Source organism: Cygnus atratus, chromosome 3 (assembly GCF_013377495.2).
Source record: "Cygnus atratus isolate AKBS03 ecotype Queensland, Australia chromosome 3, CAtr_DNAZoo_HiC_assembly, whole genome shotgun sequence".
NCBI lineage: Eukaryota > Metazoa > Chordata > Aves > Anseriformes > Anatidae > Cygnus > Cygnus atratus.
This window is the reverse complement of record NC_066364.1, coordinates 3,232,703-3,256,800: the sequence shown is the minus strand read 5'-3', so window position 1 is coordinate 3,256,800 and position 24,098 is coordinate 3,232,703. Positions and strand designations below refer to the sequence as shown.

Genomic DNA, 24,098 nt, shown 5'->3' with positions numbered 1-24,098 from the left:
GGCTCTTCCCTGCACGTGCTTCAGCCTGAATTCACGCTTCTTGGACACAGGTGGCCACAACTGCACCGAGAAATTCAGAGGCAGTCTCAACAGCGTATTACCTCATGTCACATATTGCCCAAGCAACTGCTTTTCTCATTTAGCGTGCCAACGCTAAAATCCCTAACTGCTGTCTTCTCCCACCCGTATGTCTCATCGCACAAGTTTGGGCTGTTTTTGTATCAAAACAGATGAGTCTTCTGTCCCCTCATTGGTTCACAGCACGCAATGTGCACCTACACTTCTATTTAAATAATAAGAGCAAATAGTTTTATTGCTTCTGTGCTGGTTTTTGTTATTGTTGCTGTTTTGTTTTCAAATCATATGTAGCAAATTTGCTACTTAGGAAAGTTCGCAGAAATGAGGAATGCTTCCATTTATAGCTCATCGTACTGCAAAACAAAAGTTTGAGCTTAATACACGTGCCTGTCCCCCTAGAATAGAGGCCGCAGAGTCCTTATTCCTCGGTGCTGTGAGAATTAATGTATATGTTTACTGCTCTGGGTTTTACGGTGTCAAACAGGAGAGTGTTTTTATTTGTTATATATATATCTAATCATACATGTCTTATGCCTGTGCATTCATCTGGGTTGAGCTAAGGGCTGGCGCTCCTCTCATTTATTTCCATATTGATATTTCACGCCAGCTACATGCCACAGCTTAAGTCAGCAGAAAATAAGGGCCGACCCGCAATGTTTGAATTCAGCGTCACAGGGGCTGCGGGGTCATGTCCTCACCGATCCTATTATATCTGTAATACGAGTTTTCTCCCTTTGAAGAACTTCGGGCTGGAGCTGCAGGCAGTACAAATGACTTTGATTTGGCCACATGCAGACGTGCATCAGAGGGCTGTCATCTGGACAATGCGCCAAGCTTTGCTTTCCATTTCCTTTCTTCCGTTCCTCTGCTACAGGAGGATCCAACTGTTTCAAGACCTGCCGCGCCTTTCAGGACTTCGTGAAACTTTTGAAGTCCTTAGGAATCACTTGGAAAGGCCAAATACGTCCTTCTCAGACAGCTTATTTAATATTTGCAAGTCCTTTCACTCTTTGCAAGATTAATTTTCTTTTTCCGTGCTGGAAAAAAGCATTTTTATCTGCACTTTTTCACCTTTCCACCTTTGTTGTTTTTTCCTCTGTTGAAAATCAGACTCTGCAAAGCAGCAACTTTGGCAAGTTCTGGAGCCCTGAATCTATTAGCCCTGATGTTTTGCCACAATTAAAAAAAAATCAAACACAGAGAAAGAGGCAGGAGAGCCCACAGGAGAGTAAAAGAGCTGGAGAAGGAGCATCAGGAAGGAGCGTGCTTACTGAATGGGAAAAATAAATCAGCAGAGAGATGATAACCTACAGAGGACAGCACAAGACAGCACAGAGGAGATGGATGCGATGAACAAATGTAAACTGGTAGAAAGGGAACCAAGTGTGGAAGGACCTGGATGTGTCTTCCCAGCCTGCCAGCGGCTCCTTGGCCAAACCACCGGCCTCGGGGTGCTGCTGAGCCCCTGGCAGACCCCCAAACCAGAGCTCACCTGCAGTTTGTGCCCTCCATCAGGGACCTGGGGCTGTGTTGGGGACCCGAATGGTTTACCTGACCCCATAAGAACAGGATGTGCAATTAAGTGTTCGTGAAAAGGGGGAAGAGAGCAAGGGACAAGCATATGGGTGAAGTGGGATAATGATGTGTGGGCTGCGGAGGGGGGGACACAGCAGGTTTGCCTGACCCTGTAATAACAGTGTGTGCAATTAAGTGTCCCCCAAAAGGGGTAAGAGAGCAAGGGACCAGGACTTTGGTGAAGTGAGATAATGATGTGTGGGCTGTGGGGGGGTCCCATCCGCTTTGCCTGACCCCGTAATGACAGGGTGTGCAATTAAGTGCCCCCAAAAAGGGGAAGAGAGCAAGGGACAAGCACTTAGGTGAGGCGGGATAAGGACGTGTGCACTGAAGACAGGACACCACCACAGCGCGGGGGGGGGACACCGGGGGGTCCCTAAGCCCCTCGATCCCCAGCCACACAGCTCGGGAGGGCCAAACACCCCCCCCCCCCCCCCCCGAACGCCACGACGAGGCCGCGCTGTCCGCTGAGAGGAGAGCTCCGCCGCCAGGCGGCCCGGCTCGGCCCGCCTCAGCCCGGCTCGTCCCGGCGCTGCCCGGCTCGGTCGCTAGGCGGCCCGGGCCGGGCTGCTCGGCCTTGGAAGCGCCTCCCCCGGAAGCAGCGGGCGGGCAGGAGGCAGGAGGGAGGCAGGAGGCAGGCGGCAGGCGGGCTGGGGGGGCGCCGGCAAGCGGGGACGGGGGGGGCCGAGCGAGGCAGCGCGCCCGGCGAAGGGGCCGGGGACGCGGCGGCGGCGGCGGCGGCTGTAAGATGGCGGCCAAGTCGGATGGCGGCGGCGGCGGCGGCGGGGGCTTCGCCCAGCTGCACAACCTGGACGAGGCGTCCGCGGCGGGCGTCGGGGCGGCGCCGTGCGAGGGAGCGGAGGAGCCGGGCGGCAGCAGCTCCCTGCACATCTGCCACTGCTGCAACACGTCGTCGTGCTACTGGGGCTGCCGGAGCGCCTGCCTGCGGAACCTCTTCGGCAGGGCGGCCGCCGCCGCCGCCGCCGAGCCGCTGGCCCCGCGCCCCGCCGACGAGGGGCCGCCGCGGGCTGCGGAGGTCGTTGGGGCGGCCGAGCGGCCGTGGCTGGACTGCCTGTGGATCGTGCTGGCGCTGCTGGTGCTGCTGGGGGACGTGGGCACGGACCTGTGGCTGGCGCTGCACCACTACGGCCGGCGGGACTACGTCTGGTGCGGCCTGACGCTGGCCTTCGTGCTGCTGCCCTCGGTGCTGGTGCAGATCCTCAGCTTTCGCTGGTTCGTGCAGGACTACACGGGCGGAGGGCTGGGGGCCGTGCAGGGGCTCAGCAGCCGCGGGCCGCCCATGATGGGGGCCGTCGGCCGCCGGGGGGGACCCGCCGGCGGGGTAGGAGGAGCCGGCGGCACCACCACCCCCGGGGCGCAGCGCCTCTGCAGGATCTCCGTGTGGGTCTGGCAGTCCGTCATCCACCTGCTGCAGATGGGACAGGTCTGGAGGTAAGGGGGGGGGGGCGGGGGGGCGTCCCGGTTGGGGGGCGGCTGCCCCCGAGGGGCTGCGGAGGGAGGGGAGGCGGTGGCGGGCGTCCGTGGGGTCGGGGGTGGGCGGTGGTGGTGGGGAGATGGGGGCACTGCTGCTGCATGGTGTAACGCGGGGCATTGCCTGCTGGGTGTTGTGGGGGTCACTGGCACCTCACGGTGCAGCCTGGATGTGGGGCAGTGTCTTTTGGGGAGACGAGGGTCACTGCCACCTCATGGTCTGGTGGGGACGTGGGGCAGTGTCACCTCATGGTCCCACCTGGACCCTCGTCTCTTGGGGAGATGAGGGTCACCGCCACCTCATGGTCTGGTGGGGGACGTGGGGCAGTGTCACCTTACGGTCCAACCTGGACATTGGGCAGTGTCTCTTGGGGAAATGGGGGTCACTGGCACCGTACGGTACAACCTAGACGTGGGTCAGTGTCTCTTGGGGAGATGAGAGTCACTGCCACCTCATGGTCTAGTGGGGACGTGGGTCACTACCACATCACAGTCCAGCCTGGACATGGGGCAGTGTCTCACAGAGAAATGGGGGTCACTGCCTCTTCATGGTCTAATGGGGATGTGGGTCACTGCCCCATAAGGAAACAGGGGGTACTGCCGTCTCGTGGTCCATTGCAGACATGGGTCACTGTCCCTTGGCTGATGTGGGAGAACGAGGATTGCTGTCACCTCGTGGTCCAACGTGGGCATGGGCAGTGTCTCCAGGCTGATATGGGGGAGTGGGGGTCATTGCCACCTCACGGTCCATCGTGGACATGGTCACTGTCCCTTGGTTGAGGTGGGAGAACGAGGGTCCCTGTCACCTCAGGGAGGTGGGTTGCTGTCCCTTGGCTGAAGTGGGGGCAGAGGGGGTCACTGTCAACTCGTTGGCCATCATAGAGGTGGGTCAGTGTCCCCTCAACGTGGGTCACTGTTCCCTGGCTGAGGTGGGTCCAAGGGTGCTGCTGTCTCCTCTATGCTATGGTCTGAGGTGGACATTGGTCACTGTCACCCCATGGTCTGAAGTGGACATGGGTCAGTGTTACCTTGTGGTCCAAGCTGGATGTGGTCAGTGCCCCCTATACGGGGAAAGAGGGCTTTTCTACCCCTTAGGGTGAGTAGAGATGCTCCTGCAATGAATCTGTGGGGCTGAGATGGGGGAAACACGAGTCACTGTCACCTCATGGCCTGGCAAGGGGCACGGGTCGGTGGACATGGGTCAGTGCTCCCCCAGCTGGAGGAGGTGTGGGGGCCCTCCTTTTACTGAGGGGATGCTCAAAAGGAAGAAAAATTCCCTTAAAACATGTCTGTGGGGCTGAGGTGGCAGGACTGGGGTTTGCTGTCCCCTCACGGTCTGAGCTGGACATGGGTCAGTGCCCCTCACATGTAGGATGAGGGGAGATTTGGGGTCACCCCCACTTATCTGAGGAGAGCTGCCCCCAAAAAGCATGTATGGGGCTGAGGGGGCCATGGAGGTCACTGTCACCTCATGGTCCCCAAGTAGCAGGGCCAGGGCTCCCCCCCACGTAAAAGCTGGGGGAGATACAGATCCTGGGCTTTGTGCTGAGGGGAGGAGAGATTTCCTCCAAAATGAGTCTGTGGGGAGGGTGAATGTGGGCTCTTCTCCCCTCATGGCAGGGGGAACACGGGTTGGTGCCCGCCACAAACATGGAGGGTCGAAGGGGTCCTTGCTCCTCGGGGTTGTAAATGGTGCCTCAGGGGTGGGCTCTTGCTGCCCCACAGGGCTGGGGCAGGACTTGGGGGGTAAATATGGGGCTGATCTTCCCTACACGTGCTGGTGGGGGACGCTAACACCCTTGCTGGTGACAGCGTGGATGTAGGCCCGGGGGTGACCCCCACGAGGGTCGCATCCGTACCCCACGAGCTTCACCCCACACAGAGGGGGACCCCCACAGCTCGCCCCCTTCCCTGAAGAGAAACGCAGCGTGATGCCTTGGCCCTGGCTGAGGGGAAGGAAGAAACCTTCTCCCCGGCGAGGCGGCGGGGTTGTGGGGACGGTTTTCGGGTTGCCAGCGCGAGGCTGAAGGTCAGAGATGGGGACTGCTCCCCCAGAGAGGCCCTGGGGCAGAGGAGCTGCTGGTCAGGGGAAGGGGTTTGGGGTGTCTGTAGGGTCAGGGGGAATCAAAGGACATCCTCCAGCACGAGCTGCGAGCTGCGTTATCCCCCCGAAAGAGGTTTAAGAGGAGGCAGGGAGGGATTCTCCGGGATGAAAGCCTGTAGATACAACCGCTTGCACAGAGACACACGGCATTTCTGCGGAAAGGGGTGTTGTAAGGACAACGGTAAAAGACCCGGCGTGGCCCAGCGTCCTCCAGGATCGGTCCGGGGGGGACGTGGGTTAAGAAGATGGAAGGAGAAAGAGGTGTGGGCTGATGGAGGCCGGAGGGAAGGCTCCGGGCGGTGGCATTGGGGTGCTGCATGCGCCCCCCCTGCACACATATGGGGAGATTGGAGGGCTGGGGCTGGCAGTGGGGCTGCTGGGGCTTGGTAGCTTTTCAAATAAAATACAGACAGAAGATGCTGGATTTTTTAAGGGGGGAGAAGGCAGTACTTCACGATGAGGCAGCAGGGAGCCCCGGAGGGGCTTGCAGGGGGGGGTTAACGTCCCTGCATCGGCATCTCCAGCGTGAATTAACGGGGCAAAAATAACCCGACGGGTGGATGGGAGGAATTCGTCACTGGGGTCTGGGTGAGAGGAGAGGGGAAGGGGAAAGCAGAAGGCGATGATTGGTAGGGAAGTCCTTTTTTAAAATTATTATTATTATTTTTTTTTTCCATCTGGATAGCGGAAGGGGTTAAGCCTGCTGCCTAATGAAATCAGTGGAGAAGTGGCTGGAGTTAAGATGGAGACAGCATGCTGGAGCCTGGGGGAGGGCTGCGTGGGTGGAGGCAGGGGAGGGCCTTGACACCTCTTCTGAGGACACCGCTCTTGAGATAAAATGAATATACCCATCAAATTATACCCATTTTTCGGTTTTTTATTTTGTTTTTTTATTTTTTATTTTTTTTCAAAAGAACCCGAGGGGGCGGAGGGGCGGGGAGCTGCGTGGGAAGGGTGCGTGAAATGTATACCTGGGAAAGAAGCCCGTGGAGCCGTGCAGCGCAACAGCACGTACATATTCCTTCTGCATCTTCAATGTCATTTGTGTAACGCTCAAAACACGTTTGTGCTCAGCTTCTCATTGTGGGGGGGGGGTTATTTTATTTTCTTGCGGCCGAGATGCGGGCTGGGGGATACTGAAAGGGGTGTGTGTGAGGATGATGAATTGATGTGCGACCCCTTCTCCTGCTTTCCCTAATGCTCCCAAGCGCTGATCCCATCAGCAAAAGCAATTCAACGATGCAGAGGCACCTCTGGCAAGTTGGATTTCTCCCCTCCCGGAGCCAGGAGGAAGAAATGATTATGTATTAGCCGCGGTGTGAGCCTGCATTGGCAAAAACATCCCCCGGCACGCTCGGGTGAGCAGGTGGGGAGGGGGACACTTGAAGCAGCGCCGGCAGAGGCGATGCCTGGGGAGGGGTGATATTTTGGGGGGCATACGAAGAAACCAGGCTCAAGTTACCCAGGCTTTTTGTTAATGCAGAGAAAAAATATTCGCTTCCGAGACAGCACGGGGCTGGGACCGCCGAAAGGGACTGGAAAGGAGCTCTGCAGCCCAAACCACGCTAGGTGAAATAAGGGAGCTTCCTCTCCTGTTGATCGCCAACCTCCCTAGCGCACGGCTCCGGCTTTTTAGGGCACGCCGAGCAGTGCGGGCAGCATGAAGCTGCCTCCCAGCACCTGACCGAAGCCGGAATAACTTCCCGGTGTCTGTGGGCTAGCCTCCACGAAGGCTTCTTTTCCCATTCCCACTCTAGCAATTGCGAGCGCCGTTAAAATTAATCTGGAACGCGGTGATGGGACTGATGCCGGAAAGCGCCGTTTTAGCGGCGTTCGCCTGCGGCTAAATCGCTTCGTGCTGGTAAGAAGTTGGTAACGTGGGGACGGAGGAGGAAGACCTAGAACAATGTAAGTTCAGCGCGTAATGCATCCAGCCTGGTTTCCTGCATGATAATGGCTAGGCGCTGCGGCTGCATGGAGCGTGGTCAGGGTTGTACGTTATGTAGAGGCTGTCGGAGCCGTTGCTCGGCAGCTGGGAGCGAAATCGCAGAGAATAGAGGGGGCAGGTTGGAGTCGTACAGAAATCCCTTCCCTGAACTGCCGAAGGCTTGCTTGGTGGTAGACGTTAGGTAATCTGGGTTTTACTCGCGGGGATAACACAGTCCCCGTAGGGACTCCTAAACGTTGGAGAGGCTCGCCAGTAGGACGGGTAAATAACATTCCCGTGGCAGAAACACAGCCTCTGTTTAGCGAGGTGGTCTCGGCGAGCTGTCGGGATGGTGGGGCAGAAGCTCACGGGTCTGTGCAGTAAGGGCAGGGGCTCCTTCTTCAGCTCCTGTCCTCAGTTCTCCTGCCCAGGGAGCGAACGCTGGGGCTTAGTGGGAGTACCGGGCGGATCGAGCGATATTTCTGGTTTCTTGTCTTGTTTTTTTTTTTTTTTTGCTCAACCGAGAGCCTGAGGCTGTGTTAATGCAGCCCACCTACAGCGGCTGCTGGAAAGAAAGTACACAGACGTTGTGAAAGCGTGCGCGTGTGTGTGCACTCATGGGCATATAGAGATTTTAATTGACGCTTGAAATGCCACGATCTTAAATTACCTTCCCACTGGTAAAGCTTAGGTACCGGGGGAGTTTTACCCTTACAAATCTCCCGTTTTCACCCTTCATCTCAATCCCCTAGCTTACCTCGAGGACTTCAAACAAGTTGAGGAGGGACGCTGCAGTGCTGTGGTTTTGCTGGAAATAGGCTGAAGGCTGCTCGGGCGTCTGCTGCTTTCACCGAACCCATTCATCCACGTAAATTCAGGGAAAAGAGTTTTCAGCCAAAGTTTTCATACCCCGGGTAGCTTTGCGAGGTGTGTTTATGACGGCTGGGAGCATGACTTCTGCATCCGACGCACCTTTCTTTAACCTCTGTTGTATATTGGTCAGTGGGTCATGGTTGCTGTCGTGGAGTACAAGGATTGAAGCGCGATCCTTGGCGTTGCGGCGTGCTATTAAAGAAAACGTTATTGAATTCCGTTGGATTAACAGTATGTGGGGTCCGAGCTAACAGGAGCTCGCCTGAAAATCTCGCCACGTCTGTTAGCTGGCAGTGATGGTAAGGTTCGTGACTCGAGTGCAATATATTTATGGGTTTTGTTGTTAAAATTGGTCGGAATACGTATTTAGAAGAAAAACATTTTGCTAAAAAGAAAAAAAAACAACACGCTCCAGTCACTGTTTTGACATTAAAGCGCCGCGTGTGTGTGTGTTTAAGGGAAAAATTCCTAAAATTTAAGCGAAGGCTTGACATCTTGTTTATTAGTGGAAAGACCAGATCCGTGAGTTGTTCTTCGTTTGGCGTGCCCGGAGGTGGAAGGATGAATCAATGGGTTTAAAAGGAATATGTGGTATTTAATGACTGTGCGATGAGTGGGTTTAGGCTTTACTAAAATACTTTGTTCTGGGATGAACTGGGAGTTGGAGATCTGCTACTTGAGCTAATTTAGAAATTAGCAGCTACAACTCCTAAGCTACCAGCCCAAGTCCCCTGGAGTGGGAGACGTCAGCGTGTCAAATGGCAGACGAAGTAGAAGCAGCTGTCCTGACACCGCCTCGCTGTCTCGCTTTGGGATGTTCAACCCTACAGAGCCTTGCTGTGAATTTACTGCCTGCCCTGGCACTCCTGAATGTGTTTTTTTTTCTTTTTTTTTCAGCTTTCTCTGGTTAGCTTGTCTGGCAGCTAAGTTTTTCCCTTTAGCCAAGTTTTAACAGCTTGCTTTTATAGTATGGAGTTTTGTCAGCTTTTGACAAGTTGGCAGAGGGAGGACGTTCTGGGATAGATGATAAATGTGTTCTCCCTACAAAATCACGTCTGGGGTATAACGTTTTTACCCAGCCTTTCTTGCTCTGTCCCAATTTTGAAGAGTTTTCTGCAGGATCTCCGTCAGAGCTGGGCTGCCTAAGTTAAAACACGCCAAGGGTACTGCATCTACGATACAGGTAGGGTAGTTTGTGGGGGCGAATACTAATCCCAAATCACGACACCAGCGACAAAAGAGGTTTTCTCACTTGAGTGGGGTCTCCATTGGTTTCGGGGTGGTGGCGAGGCTCCGTGTCTTGTTGAGTGCTACCCACTAGAGGGGGTCAAACCACAGATGTTGGAGCAGATCTGCTGCGCCAGCCTTGGGAGGGCAGAGTTGCCTCCAAGCCTTCCCTGTGGGTGCTGCCCCGACCTGCTGGGAGCTCCCCATCCAGGCGCTTGGGCGGTTCTGTGCGACAGCACGGTGTGGGTAGGCGGGGGAGCAGGATTTGGGGCAGAAAGTGGAGTTCAGCTCCGTTTTGAGGAAGGTACACGTGGTGCTGCGTTGGTGAGGTGTTGGCGCAGCGGTGAGAGCTCGTTGCTTCCCCACCAGCTTATATGGGGATGCAGGAATGCTTTGGGGCCCTAATCTTCTTCCTGAGAGAGCCGGCATAATAATTCCTGGGCTCTGGGGGCCAGGACGCTGGTGTGAGGCACTTCTGAGAGCCCAGGAGTCTGAAATCTCTCCGGAAAACATCCGCTTGGAAGCGGGGTGCCAGCCCGCTTCCCTAAATTCTTTGACCCCAGCATCCCCTTTCTGGTTGCTCCATGCCGAGCTCTAGGGCAGGCAGTCATGCCTTTTTTTTCCTTTTTTTCCCAGGTGCCCTACAGTCTTATTTCTAACGCCAGTGGGATTAGAGGCAGAGGGGAGGCAGGGTGCAAAGGGCTGGGGGAAAGGCAGCTTGCCGCCTTTGCCCGCTGAAACGCTAACCTCTCCGTCTTCCACCTTTCTAGACACTTCCATTTTGCTTTTAGCTGCATTGAGCTGGTTTTATTCCTTGCAGTGGTTCTCCTCTCGGTATAAATGTAGGTTATTCAGGGAGCATTTCCTTTAATGAAAAGGATGTAGGAAGAACTGATGGTGATAAAGCATCTCTGTGGAGGAGAGCTGCTCTCGCTGCCTTGAGACTGCGAGGAAAAGAAATTGGACGTCAGATGTATAATTTTCCTCGGGGAACGAAGGTAGCCCATGGAGGAGTCTGGATCCCTCAGAGAACTTCTCCCTGTGCTTGCACTTGGCTTTATTTCCTTGAATCCTGACTTGATTTTTCGCACCTTGCTGTCTTGTGAAGCGGCGGTGGCGCAAGGCAGTGCTGTGACACCTGCGAGCCTTTGTGCAGGAGGAACTGTGAATCAGAGAAATGCTTTGTTACGGCCAGAGCTCAAATCAAATTGGAATTAAAGCTACAAGCAAAAAAAAACACGTGCCAAATACTGTTGTTACGTCATTGACCCACGCTTTCTGATGATGGGACTCGGACCTGCTACGGCTGCGTTAGGGCACTGAGATGCTTTTCCCAAGCCAGATCCCGAGGAAATGGGGAGAGAGGTTTCCTGGGGATCTTCAGAGGAGTCTGGAGAGTTGCTCTTTGTCTGCCCTTGGGCGGTCCGACCCATGTGCTCAGCACTACATTTAAAGTATGCACTTAGTGGGATGCCTACGCTGTGTGTCTGAGGTCATTGTCTTGGTAGAAATGGGTGGGGGGTTCCTCAAATCTCTGTCTCGAAGCCCCAGCTGAACCAGCAGCCCCGATGCAGCGAAATCTGATTTTGCCCAAGAGGCCAGAACAGGACGAGGCGATCTTAAGTACGTCCCCAAAAACCAGAAAACCATAATGGGACCTGAAGCGTGTGCTTCTCGCATCTCCTTTCTCCTGAAATCAGCGAGGGCTCGGGTTCGCCTGTGAAATATTCACGGTCTGTCCTCAGGTGACTCCGGTGGCACGGAGGATCTCTCGCAGAACTGGCAGCTTCGCCCAGGCCTCCCGTTTTCAAGCCGGGTGCCTTTATCGCCAGCACCTCCTCTTCCCCTGCCCCGCTCTGTCCGTGCAGTCGTGCCCCATGAGGCGGGAGCAGCCGAGGACTCGTGCACCCCGACTCCCTCTGCGTACGGTACCCCAAACACACCGATTTGGCAGGACGCTTACTAAAAAAACCCTTCCGGAGCCGCAACGCAAAAGGCTCTGGCACCTTTATCGCCTTTTTAATGAAGCCTGAAGAAAAAGCAAATCTCCCCGAAGCAGCAGCACGGCGGGGCCGGCAGCTGGAGCCATCCCTCAGCCAGCAGTGGGGTCTCAGTGGGGTTTCTGTGGGGCAGGAGGACACGGAGGGTGCTGGAGGTGACAGCGCTCTGCAGAAATAGGGGAGCGATGGGTTTCCCTGTCTTTACTGGGGTGGGGAGTTGCCGTTTCTCTCCCCAGAGCAGGGGAAGGGCTGGAGGTGAGTTGCTGAGCCCTGTCTTCTGGGATCTGGGGATGGAGGCAGGGCTTGGGGTGCTGTTTCTGGCTTGAGCTTCATGCTCCAAACTTGGTTCTCTCTGCATCCCTTATGGGGACGTCATCCACAGGGAGCACCCGTCCCCTAAAGCGGGTGGCAAACAGCCCTGCGAGCGTGCGCAGAATTCCAGTGTCTGGGCAAACGGCCTTTTCCTCGCGTTCTGCTGGAAAAAAAAAAGGAGCAGTTTAACCCTTTTTAGCTCGGCTCCCCTGCACGAACAAGGAATCCTGCGTGAGAGGGCTGGCGGTAAGGCATTGCCTGGTGTACCAACCGCAGAAGACAGCAGCAAAGCACCGGGAGCGGCTTTGAGTTTGGGATTGGAATTCATCCCAGTTATGTCTAAGCGAGGGGAAAAAATGAGCAACGGAGGCCGATGTTGTTGAAGTGAAAATTGTAAAGAGTGGTATAAGCAGAAGGCATTTAAATAATGTAAACAGTCTGGCAGGGGAGGAAGGATGGGAGGCATTCCAGAAACAAAGGGAAAAGAGTTTCTTTTTTTTAAAACAGGACTAAAAATACACCAACTCTTGAATTCCAGAGATTATCTCAATTAGCGCTTTTTCAATGCATCTTTACAACGGAATTGAAGGAGTTCACAAAAGATAATAGAGGCTACGTGCTACGGAGGAGCGATATTAATTCGTTTAATTAAAGGGATGAAGGGCTCCCTAACAGAAGATTCACTTATCTTGTGGCGCGGGGAGGAACGAGGTTATGCTCAGGAAACTGCAGCCTGCAGCCTCGCGGGGTGGGGAAGGCGTGGGGAGGAGAGCAAAAGCCCCCTTCTGCAGCCTGGGTGACTCGATGGAAATCCCTTCCCCTGGGATTAAGGTGCTCTTAGAGCAAAAGGGCATGATTTTACATTCCCAGGAGGATTTCCTTTTGACGTTCAGGGAGCAGAAATGGGGCGTTTTCCTCCAATAATGAAAAAATAATCAGGCGTCAGGGCTGTCTGGTGCAGGCAACACGTTTTTAAGGATGCATCAGCACCTACAGAGCTGTGCTCGATGCCTTTCTTCACCCTGGAGGCGTGCTGGCACGTGTCGAAAGTTATGTCCGGTCTCAGCTCTGCTTGCACAACCCTTGGCGTGGGGAAGAAGCAAGCGTGCATTAATATCACCATATTTTAGGGAGTGTGGGGAAGGCAAGGGGGGAAAGGGGCTGAAGATCTAAATTAAATTACCCCCTTGGATGTATATTAAAATGTAAAGTAGCACTGAGCTCTGTCGCCCAGCTCAGCAATATTTCGAGGCGCTTTATTGCTTTAATGGAGGGATAAAATAGAACCTGCAATTAGAGTAATTTTTTCTAATTGAATATTTTGCTTTCTTCTCTCCCTTTCAAAGCGTGACTGTAAGTACTAGCCTTCATAAAGCTTTGGAAATATTTATACTCCCCCTTTCTGGCGACGGGTGTAAACACGCTTTTTCTCGGGCAGCCCGTTTCGGTCCCTCGTGGCTGGGGAACAGAACGGCTCCGGAAGGCGGTGGGCAAAAAACGTTTTAACCTCTTCACCGTTGTTCCCAGGCGATACTGGTTTACCGTCTGGCGTTGGGGATTAACTGCTTTCCGTCACCGTGCGTGGGCTTGCTGCGAGTTTTCTCAGTTTATCCTTTTAATGAATTCATTGTCCACGCAGGGCTAGCGCTCGACAGCTGCAGCCGGCCTTTTCTGAGAGCGCCGATTTCCACCACCTCTGCTGCGTTTGGGGAGGAGGATACGAAAAAGCACCTTTAGATCTTGCTTGAGAAGCGCTCGGAGAGGTGAGGTGAGGTAGCAGCGCCTTGCTGGCCAGCTGGCGCGGGGAGAGGAGTGGGTGGGAGCGCTTACCGAGCACCCACGGTGAAAGCTTGGGTGCCAGCTGGGTGCCAGCTCAGGTTTGGAAGCCTCCTTTCGCAGCGACACAAAATGCCAGCTTTTCAAACGTGAGCTCCTACCTCAAGCTCAAGCCTGGAGCAGGCAGGAGAAAAAAAAAATCAGGTAAATTAACATAATAATTGCATTGTGCATCCTCGGTGCTGAATCTCTGGTTTAAAGAGAGATTTACTGGTGCTCCCCCCCTCCTGTCCGCCTGCGGTGGGATGCTGTCGGTTCTGTGCTGTTGCAGTGGCTGTCTCCTCGTCTAAAGGGGACTTTTGATCCAATAAACTGCTTATCTCGTGTAGTTGTCCTTTCATCTCGCGTGGGCGGCGTGTGATGGCTGATTGAAGGCGCGGCAGTGCGGTTCGTTTCCGAATATTAATTAGGAGTGGAAATAATTGGGAACGGCGTGCGCCAGTGGCTCTCGAAGCGCCGACCGCGGGTCCTCTGCCAGGCAAGGTGGAAACTCACGTTGGGGAAAGGAAGTTTTCCCCTTACTTGGGGTTAATTTTTATTTTCTTACAGGAATATATGCTTTTTTTCCCACCTGATGCAAGCGTATCCAAGCTAGCAAAATCCCCGTCTAGCTTTCGGAGGTGGCCCCACGATTTACCTCTTTGCTGGGGTCTGCACTGATTTTATGGCCTGTGTGTGTTCTCCAGCAGCGGAGCCCAGAGCCCATCGTTGGATCAGGTTATTAATATCATCTGATTTATATTCACTGGCTCGCTTTGGGATTAATATTTCGGGGGAAACCCAGGTGAGTGGTGGAGGGTGGAGAAATGCCTCGCTGTGTCCATCCAGCAGGGACACAAACCCTTGTGAACCCGTGAACCCGTGTGTGCTCAGACCTCGATGGGACACGAGGCGGTTTGTCGCTCCTGCAGCTTTCTGAAGCCTTCACTGGTTCCGGTCTGGTTAAACTGGGACCATCCTGGGCACGTGGGACCAGCAGCGAGCCAGAAATCAGCTCCTTCACCAAACCCAACTGAACCCGGATAAAAAGTTTTGTGTGTGGTTTGTTTTTTGCTTTTGAAGCACGCCGAGCGGGCGGCTGCTTTCCTTTAAAACTCCTCAGAGCCCTTAAAGATAGTATTTTAAAAATTAGTTGATTACTGGGCTTTCTTTAAAGCAGGATGTCAGGAGAAGCTACCTGAAGGCGAATTCCCCTTGCAGCCCCGAGGCTCGACCTGCAGGTGCTTGTGGCACTCGCTTTTATTCCCGGCGGGGCTGGATTAGGGCTCTGAACCAGCTTGCTTTTCGGTGGCGTGCTTTAGATCCGGAATAATAAAACATCAAAGCAAACTCTGCTGTTGTGGGTACAAAAGAAAAAAAAAAAATCAGGACACTCGGTAGGACTTTGGGGAGTAATAAATTTGTTGTGTATTTAATCTCGAGTGTATCGCGGTGTCATTGTGAGACCACTTCGTTTTACTGCTGTAACTGTGTCTGCGAATACCAGAATACTGGAAATATGGAGAACGTGGCTAATACCTGGTGGTAGCTGAGAGAATCCAGCTTTAGTAGTTATTGATTGGCTTCAAAAAGCTCCAAGTGATATCACATCACAGCTATTGCAGGTTGGGAGTTAAAAACGTATCAGTTATTTGGGATTAAAAGTAATTGTAGACATTCAACGTAGTTGTCTTTTAGTGGATGGATACAGCCCGGAGTGCAGATGTCAGTTGCAATTTTGCAAAACTTGTGGTTGATCTGTTACGGTTTCATTGCGTGAAAACCTTGGTATCCATAAGTTCAAACGTCCTGGAGCAGCTTTGAGGTTGGGGTGGCTTCTCCGATTGGGATGCGCGCACCAGAAATCAGCTTTTCTGCCAGCACAGTCAAAGCTTGTTGGGCTGCTCTGGTTGCTTGGTCTTCTCTGACGGTGCCCCATATCCCAGAGTGTGCAGAAGAGCAAAAACTCACATTAAACATCATTTTTTTCCTACTAAGACTCTGCCTGCCTAACCTAGCATTTACCTGAGTAATCCCTCAATCAGCGCGCTTCAAAACATCCCCTCAGTTGATGCCTTACTGCTCTTCATGCGAGGAGCGGTTTTGTTTTACTGCTCTGAGGTTTAATAATTCCCTTTGTAAAAGCGGGTCTTCTGGTATGGCTTGCTGCACAATTAGAGCTCTGTTACAGGCTCTCATTATTTTCCCTCGTTGCGATCGAGCCCTGCCCGCGATGAGCCACCGAGTTTGCCGTTTGAATGTGCAGATCTCCCTGAAATTCCCTCCTGCTCCTCCAGCTGGGAGCCAGCTCTTTGTGCTTCTTGGGAAACAACCAATTCTTGAGCAGTAAGGGCAAATTATTTCTGACCCTTCTATTTTTCTTGTTGATATTAAATCGTGTTCGAGGAGGAAAAACGCTACTAGAACTGTCGGGAGCTGTGTAACTAGAGCAGAGAGTTTGAATTCGGGGTTTGAGTTTAATTTCTGACGCTTTGCTGACTTCTCTGCCCGGGACTGGATTATTTTCCCTGTTCTTTCAGGGGATTAGAGGATTTGTAAACCAGCACTCCTAAGAAAGATATCTAAAATAACTGGGAAGGGCACATCTCTTTTCATTTGCTTCGAATGGGTTGCTTTTAAGGTTCTGGAAGAGTAAATGTGCAGAAATGGATCTGCAGGAGCTGTTGGCTTTGGTGTCTGAAACTTTTCCCTTTGCCAAGGGGAAAATGGGGAGGAAACATGGGGAAACCAGCCTTTTTTATTTCATAGGGGATTATTTTGCCTCGGCTTTGATGAACGATGACGTACCGGCTGGAAATGCATCAGGTAGTGTCATTTTCCACGTTGGAAATTGGGCTCATTTTTACAGAAGGCAGGAGAAGCCTCCTGACTTTTTGAGAAGCTGGACCGTAATTAGGGGCAGTGCTTCTGATTGGGATCAGGTGCTAAATTCTCCTGTACTACATTCAAGTTCCAGCTCACGAAGGGCCATAGCCCAAATAGTGTAGTTACTGTTCCTTAATAAAGAATTGAGGTGCACGTGTTCAGACTGGAAATTTTGCCTAGCGTTGACCCTTACGATCAACCAGAAGATTCTTGGTAACACCTTCCGCTGGGTATAGGATTAATTGGTTGTGTGAGTTAATCGAAGACCAAACTTCATTAGGCTCCCATTATTGTTGCATTTGTATTCTTCCTGTCCTAAATCCTCAGTGAAAACATCTGTTAGTCACTCAAAATAGAAGCCCACGTCCAGGGAGCGATTTCACCATTGTAAAACCATGGTTTTTTTCACCGACTAGGCTTAAGCAGCAATCACCTTTAAAGAATTTGTTCTTCCAGGCCCTTTTCAGAGAGGCAGCGTTTCGATGGGATCCTGAACGTGTCTCAGTTCTCCCTGCAAGTTCGTGTGGCTCCGTCATGAGCTGCAAAATCAGCAGTGTCCTCCCTTGGCATTGGCCCTCTTCTCTTTGCTGCTCTTGCCCCATTTTCCCTCTGCGCGAGCGTATTCAGGTGTTGCTTTGGAAGGTGTTGCTGTTTTTGCCAACGCAGGTCGAAGTGTTTTATCTGATCTTTTTCCGTCCCCAAACCTGGGTTTTCAGTGTAATCTGTCTGTTGAATTGAAGGGCTCCTTATTTGCTTCAAAACAGAGCATCTCAAGGGTTTGAGCTACTCTCAAGTGCCAGAATGGTAGAAAACAGCAAGCAGCAACATTTTAATTTTATTTTTATTTTTGAAGTTTCTCTTTTTATTGTTTGTTCTGTGCAGACTTTGCTGGATCATGGAGAAGTTTGGTAGGAGAGAGCCCGGCTGCCCCCAGGCTGGCTCTGCCTGCCCTTGGAGTAACACCTGCGGGGGCTCCATCCCACCATGGAAATTTCAAGTTTTTGGGGCTTGGGGACTTCCCTTGTAGCCCGACTTTCCCCCCTAGCTAGTCCCAAGGCTGTTTCGGGTATCCAGCACTCAACCTTCCTGCTCGGGGCCTTAACATCAAGCCAAAACTGGGGGAATTTAATTCTACAGGTGATAAATCTGAGAAGCGTGAGAGGCGGAGAAGCTAACTGAGTGATTTAAGAACAAGGCATTCATTGCAGGAGAGGTCATTTGGGGTCGTGTTCCTACCAACAGTGAGGAATTAACTGAGAAGAGAGCAACGAACGGAGAAGGTTCATAATGGAAATGCAACTTAAAAGCCTGCCAAATTCAGGCTGGTTTTACTGAAGGCGCTGTTAGGCGTTGTGTTAGATCTCAAGCGCGCACGTTGATAGGAGCTGGGGAAGACCATGAAAATTTACCAGCCCAAACATAAAATCTGCTCATGCATCCTCTGCTCGATGATTCTAATGATAACGCCGAAATGACTTGATTTGCCCATTAGAAGATAAATATTGCTCTTCCTAATCATACGAGTAGAATTAGAAAAAGAGATCTCTGCTTTAAATTAGGCTGCGTCCCCGGCTCTGTCGATGAGCTATTATTTTCCTTCACACACCGTTTCCTTTCCCGTGTTGCTCCAGAGCCCCCCAGACCCCATTAGGTGGGGCTGACAATCAGGCCTGCGGAGGTTAATACGTCAAAAACCTCTGGCTGCAGTCAAAGACAGCTTCTGGGGGTTGATGATCTCGTGCTTTTGTTTCCCCAGGAGCTCTGTTGTCTGCCAAGATCGCATCGCCTCGGGTCAGACCAGCAGGGTTATCTGAAGGAGGCCATTTGCTACTCGATCCTTCCTGGATCCTGGATCCTTCCTGGTTCCGAGCAGGGTTTTCTTGCTGTGTGGGGGCCATTCCTGGGGTGTCCTGCAGCCGTTCGTTGTGCCTTGGGTGAATTGGAGAAATAATTTGGTGTCCTGAACAGGTCAGAGCTCTGGGTGCCGTTGTGCCAAGCTGCCTCTGCTCCGTAGGGACTGCCCGAGTTAAAGGGAGAAACCACAAAGAAGCAGCAGTGTCTGGTGGTGTTAGTGGAGATCCCATCTGAGCATAAAAAGCCTTTTTTATTAATTTAAACCCTACCATAAATTGAGGACAGGATAATTGCAGTTTTTCCCCTTTCCTTTCCCCTTCCCCTTCCCCGGCTTGGCTTGTGCCTTGGAGCTGTTGGTTCAGGAGGAGCTCAGGAAGAAGTTGAAGGGTTTGTGGATGAATTGAGGAGTGTCACTGCTTCAGGCAGCAGCAGCACGAAATCTAGTGCGGGGTTCTTCTGAATTCACGAGGGCAGGAAGCAGAAAAAGCAGTTAATTCAGCATCTTGTGAGCTTTCTGTGTTCCCATGTTATAGGGAGGAGAACTCCCAGTGGCTCCAGCCTGTTCATGTGCAGGTAGCATTGGTTTCCTTTTAAAATATTACCTTATTACCTCCAAACAGAGACCAACCTGCAGGACTCGTTGCTGAGCTTTACCCGGTGCGTTAACTTTTGATGTCTCTTCCCACGTCCTCCCTTTCTTTTTTTTTTTTTTTATTATTACATTTTACCTCTCCGAACAACTTCCCATTGCACCTCCCGTGTTATTGCTGCTCTCGACGTTCGTCCTCAGGCAGCAGACACCCGTGCTTCGTATCGTGCCAGAAGCTTGAAGCCCTCGGTGGCACCACGTCTTCCCAGCTCTTCAGGGAGCCCGATCATCCTCAGTGCCCTCATCCCACCGCTGTGAGTTCACCTCTAAGCAGGTCCCGGAGCCTGCGGAGCCTTTTTTATCTCCAGCAGGGCTTCAGGCCACGGCCCGCGTGTTCTCCGGGACGTGAGCAGAGTGTAATATTGATTATAATGCTTACTGTAGTTATTTATTGCGTTCATTAGCGGGGATGAGCGGGGAGACCGGCTCGCTGTATTAAGCTGTCCCAGAGACACCCAGATAGTAAATAATAAATAAACAATCGAAGATCGAGTGGGGCGGGTGGAAAGCTGGGACGGGCAATGGAAGGATCTAGCAGACGGCCTGTTTAAATTAATAATGTGCACATTCGGTGTGGTTGTTACTTTCGGGAGCTGGTAGTGCTGCTTTAAGGGACCGAAATGACTGGAGACCTATCTGGACTGAGCTCATCGAGGCACGCCTGGAGGTAGCCATCTTCCTCCCTGTCCCATGACTTCGGGTAGGTGTCTGCACAGGATTTCACCCACAGATAAAAACATCAGAAATGCTATTTTCCTAGGGACATACGCTCCTTCTAACGAAATAAAGCTATAGCTAAAACGATTAATGTCCCTGACGTGGTGACTTGTTGGAAATGGAGAAGGACGTACAAACCAGAGCAGGTTTTACGCTGGGTGTTTCCTTTTGCTCCTCATTTAATTTCCTTCTAGTTCGCCACCAAATAAACCTTCCATTATTGGGAGAGAGATGAATATCTGCGAACAGTTGTAGGATTGCAGCTTTTTTGGGCTTTCAGGACCGGCTCAGTAGTATTGCAGCTGCGGTGCCCTATTTCATATGAAAAATAAAACAGCTTTTGGCCAAAGTGATCTCAGTCAGAAGGGGCAGGAGGACTACTTGAAAGCAGCTGAGCTGAAGCCACGGGGAAGTGGCTCAGCCTTTTTGGCAGCTTCCAGTTGCATTAACTATTAAACCAAACCAAACCTACATTCACTCTTTACCTTAAGCAGCCATCGCTCGTAAATGAAGCCATTCGGCTCTGTTCGCAGTGGGAACCACTGGAGATATATTTAGAGCACTACACCATGTAGTCGCACTTGTGTTTTTGCTTTAAACCCTGTTTGTGTAAGCCTGATAATTTGCACAGGGCTTGACAAACAGAGATAAGACGTGCTCTCCCTGCCCAGGAAACTGCGTTAGGGGCTTGAGCTTCCAAATTTCCAAATTTCCAGGTCTTAGGGTGTGCGTAGGGACGCTGCCTGCCCGCAGTAATTTGGGGTGGCGAGCACTGAGCCCAGGAGGCGAGCTGCCAGCTGATGCCATGCGGCTGTAGGAACAAGCCCTGCCTTACGTTCGGGCCAAAATCCGTGCGTGTAACACAAACCACATAACGCTCCTGCTGTAACAAACGCTGGTTAGGACATCGCGCATCTAGTAACAACAGCATTTTGCATTTCTTACTGTAGGTCTGACCTACCCCTCTGCAATTCCAGAAGGATCCTCTTAAATTAAAGGCACGGGGAGCTGGGAGCATCACAGCCCAGGTTGCATCTCCAGCTCTGCCGCTGAGCGTGCTCATTCTCCTGAGGTTTTCCTCTTGCCCAAGTGATTCCTGCAGGAGCTCCTTGTGCTCTCCTGGTGCCAAAAGGGTCAAAATCCCCGACGTGGCCGTGGCAAACTGGCAGAAGAAGGAATAAATAAATCAGGGCCCGGATGAGCGTTATGGGGAGATGGTCGTTAACCAGCATTCATGTGTAAAAAGCAGCGTCTAGACATTCAAACACCGCTAATAGCCTTTGATTAACCATTTTTGTTTTGTTCTTGCTCAGTGTGTTAATCACTGTGATTAAAATGCTTAGCCACCATGGAGATAGACGTTGTGTAAATTAGGAAGTAAGCAAATCCAAACAGATGGGGCAGGGAGAATTAGTGTCTCTGGCAGGGCCGGCATTAGTCAAGGCAAGGCCAAGGAAGATTTAGGGGAGACCCTAAATAATCCAGGAGAAGCAAATTTGCCTGTCCTGTGGGCCTGCCAGCCTTCCCCACCCTCCTGATCCCATAAACCTCGCCTCCTCCAGCCTTTTTCCTCTGACTTTTGAGCCCGTTCCTGGCCTCATCTGGTCACCACGTCCCAGGATGAGCTCAGGGTGCTGCAGACAGGTCTGGAAACTGCTCGTCCCTTTGCAGATGAGTTGTTAAAGTGTCGGCTTCTCCATGATGTGCCTCGTTCCCCACGTGGCAGAGCCCTTGGGGTCCTGCAGACTTAGGGCTTGGGGAAAGGGACCGACCGCTCGGACTGTCCTGGATCTAGACTGATCCTCTGCTTGCTGGTTGGTTGGGATCTTTTTTTATAGGAACAGCAAAAGAGTATTATCGTTTGCCCTTCCACCCCAAAATGTGGGCAGGTACCCAGCCCTTCGTTAGCAGCCCTTTCTCTTCCTCCTTCTCCTTAATCTTTTTTTTTTCTGCGTAGCTCATTTTCTGGTAGAGCCGCGAAAAAATCAGATGGGTACTTTTGGTGACGGCAGGTTTTTGCCTGTTCCGTGCTAGGATCTGGAGCTAGGATTTCCAATTTCCCTTCTAATCAAAAGGCTTCCTAAAACTTTCAGGATTGCTCTCCCGGGACGGCTGCTCTCACGGAGAGGCAAGCGCTTTGTTGCTGCTGGTGTCCAGCCCTTCAAAGGCAGCCGAAACACAGCGCAGCTGCGGGGCCCTGGGCCCAATCCTGTCCTCGTCGGTGCTGCTGAGCCCGAGCCTCACAGGGCTGAATGCATCTGGCATACAGCTATTCCTTTTCCCCTTGCTGCAGCCCAGTCTTGGGTACATGATGGTCCTGGGCTACTTCGGTGTGAAAAGTTGGAAGTTTTGTAATTCCTCGCTTCAATGAAGTGCTGGCTTCAATCTGATCCGGTACCGAATCGTTGCCGTGTGTCCCCGTATTCCTTTTTAGCTCAAGTTGGTTTTCTGTTCTTGTGCTGTCAGGTTTTTTTTTTTTTTTGCAGTGCCAGAGGGATTTTTCCAGGGGCCGTTGGGCTGATGGGCAGCAGAAGCTCTGGGATGTGAGACAGGCGAGGTGGAAAGGGGATGTGTGGCTGAGGGAGGAGGCTTTGTCAGAGCTCAGCACTTCCACGGGCTTCGGGAGGAGCTGGACCCTTTTGGGGTTCAATCCCGGCCCCGTTGGAGGCTGCGGGAGCACTGGTGTTAACTGGAATTCGCCCCCTTAGGGTCGGGTGGTGTGAAGGGGCAGGAAGCCACCTCCGTTGGGGGTTCGGTTCGAGGTTTTCCCCACTCCTTTAAGTGCTGAAAGCAGCTTCTGATTTTGGTGGACGCGTGGTGCTGGGGGGTCGTGCTAATGGATACGTAGACCATAATCCACGTGTCTACACGGATGCAAAGCCTCCTCGCCGACAGCAGCAAGGGCTCCGACCAAACAGATTTCCAAATCACACGCTCGCTGAACTCCAAGGGCACGTTCCTGGTTCCTGGTACTCTTCTGTGACCCCAGGCAGCGCTGTGTCTCGTGTAAAAGTCACTCTGTTCTTTTCTTTGCTTTCTCCATCCCCTCGCTTTGGTGTTTCCTCTCCTGTCCTCACATGAACCATCCGTCTTTTTCTTCATCTTTCCCATTTCTTCCTTACCTTGACTAATCACAGCAATTTTCCAGCCTCACGAAACACTCTGCCGCTTGTGCCTCTCGTTACGCCGGTCCTCCTTGCTTTCATCTCCTGTTTTTTCAAGAGGTACGTACCTGTATGCAGTAAGCCACAGAGAGAGCTAAACAAAAACGAAACGTTTCTTTTATACCTGAAATAGAGACACGAAGACCTAAGACCCAGCACTTTTATGATCTAAAAGGGTGGGCTTGTTCAGCCCTCTTCTAAAGCCATCGAGGCACGTGAGCGTGTAGCCGAGTGTGTTAAGCTGAACAGTGACCACGATTCCAAGCGCCCGGCAAATATTTTATTTGCGGTACGTTAAGGTTTTCGGAAAGTGCTGTATTGTGACTGCCAGGAGCACGCTGACATATATTTTATGTAACACATCAGATGTGATACAGACTCGCTTTGCAGAACCGAGCAGCGTTGCTGCGGCCAATTGTTCAATGCAGCGCTTCGCTCCGTTTTCTGACATGCCTAATAAAGATGTTTCCGTGATTCGAGACTCGGCCTGAATGCCATTAACTGCTGGCTTTCTGAGAAAGCAGGAACGCAGCCCGCGATGCCAGAGCTCTGCGGGTTTTGTTCAGCAGCCACTAGATAGGACTTCGGAGGGGCTAAACGCCGAAAATAACAGGCACCTGCGCCAGCTGGTGTGACCCGGGCTCGCTGTCGGTCGGCGTTCCCCAAATTGACTTCGCCCGCCAGTTAGGGTAAGGCAGAGCTGGGGGGGCGTTTTGCTGGGGAAGGGGGGGGATAGAGGCATCTGAATATTCTGGCACGCAGGAGACCTGGCAGAGAATATAAGGGAAGTGTCTGCTGTCAGCTTTCGTTAGGGTCCCCGTGATATCCATGTGTTGCCTTGGCAGGGTCCGGAGCCCGCAGACGTCGCGTATCTTGCAGCCAGAACCCGAAATCCTTCTCTCAGTGGAACGGGAGCTGAAATAGCGTGTCTCGTTGGAACTGGGTTAGCCTGGAATTAATATTTTTTTTTCCACTTAAAATCTTCCGCAGTGGATTTGCGGGATGGGAGGAAAGCAGGAAACCTGCAGTCGTGTTTTGGGAATTTTATCTGGTCTGGGATGTGGTTTTGATAAGCCAGGAGAAAATAGTCTGCTACTGCGTGCCACGGGATGACATAGGGTTGTCTGGGGAGTCTCTGCACGTGCCACGTGAACTTTGGTTGTTCTTTGGAAGTGCTGCGCCACTGAAGGTCCCCGTGGAGAGGAACTCAGCCTGGTACCACGTCCCTTCCCGAGCAGGGTTTGCCTGCTCCTCAGGCCCAACCAGCTCTCTTCACCTTCTGCGTTTTCTGCTTAGGGTGCAAAGCAGAGGGGTTTTCAACAGGAACGTGCCTGTCTGACTTTTGCCCCCACGAAGACTGCGGGAGAGGAAAGAAGGATCTGCTTTCGTGGTTACAGGTGTCCTCCTCGACCGGGTGAGCTTTTAG

At 52.3% G+C, this 24,098-nt stretch overlaps 1 protein-coding gene across 2 annotated transcripts in view; it reads left to right on the top strand.

The window, feature by feature from the left end:
• Window positions 1-2,401: 2,401 nt before the first annotated feature.
• Window positions 2,402-24,098, top strand: part of XKR6 (XK related 6) — a 151,238-nt gene continuing 129,541 nt past the window's right edge. Inside the window, exon 1 of one of the 2 annotated variants that reach the window (XM_035563632.1) lies at window positions 2,402-3,105. In XM_035563632.1, coding sequence (XP_035419525.1) covers window positions 2,402-3,105 — 704 coding nt within the window. The remainder of the gene's footprint in view (window positions 3,106-24,098) is intronic. The other variant, XR_007707981.1, reaches the window with a different exon arrangement.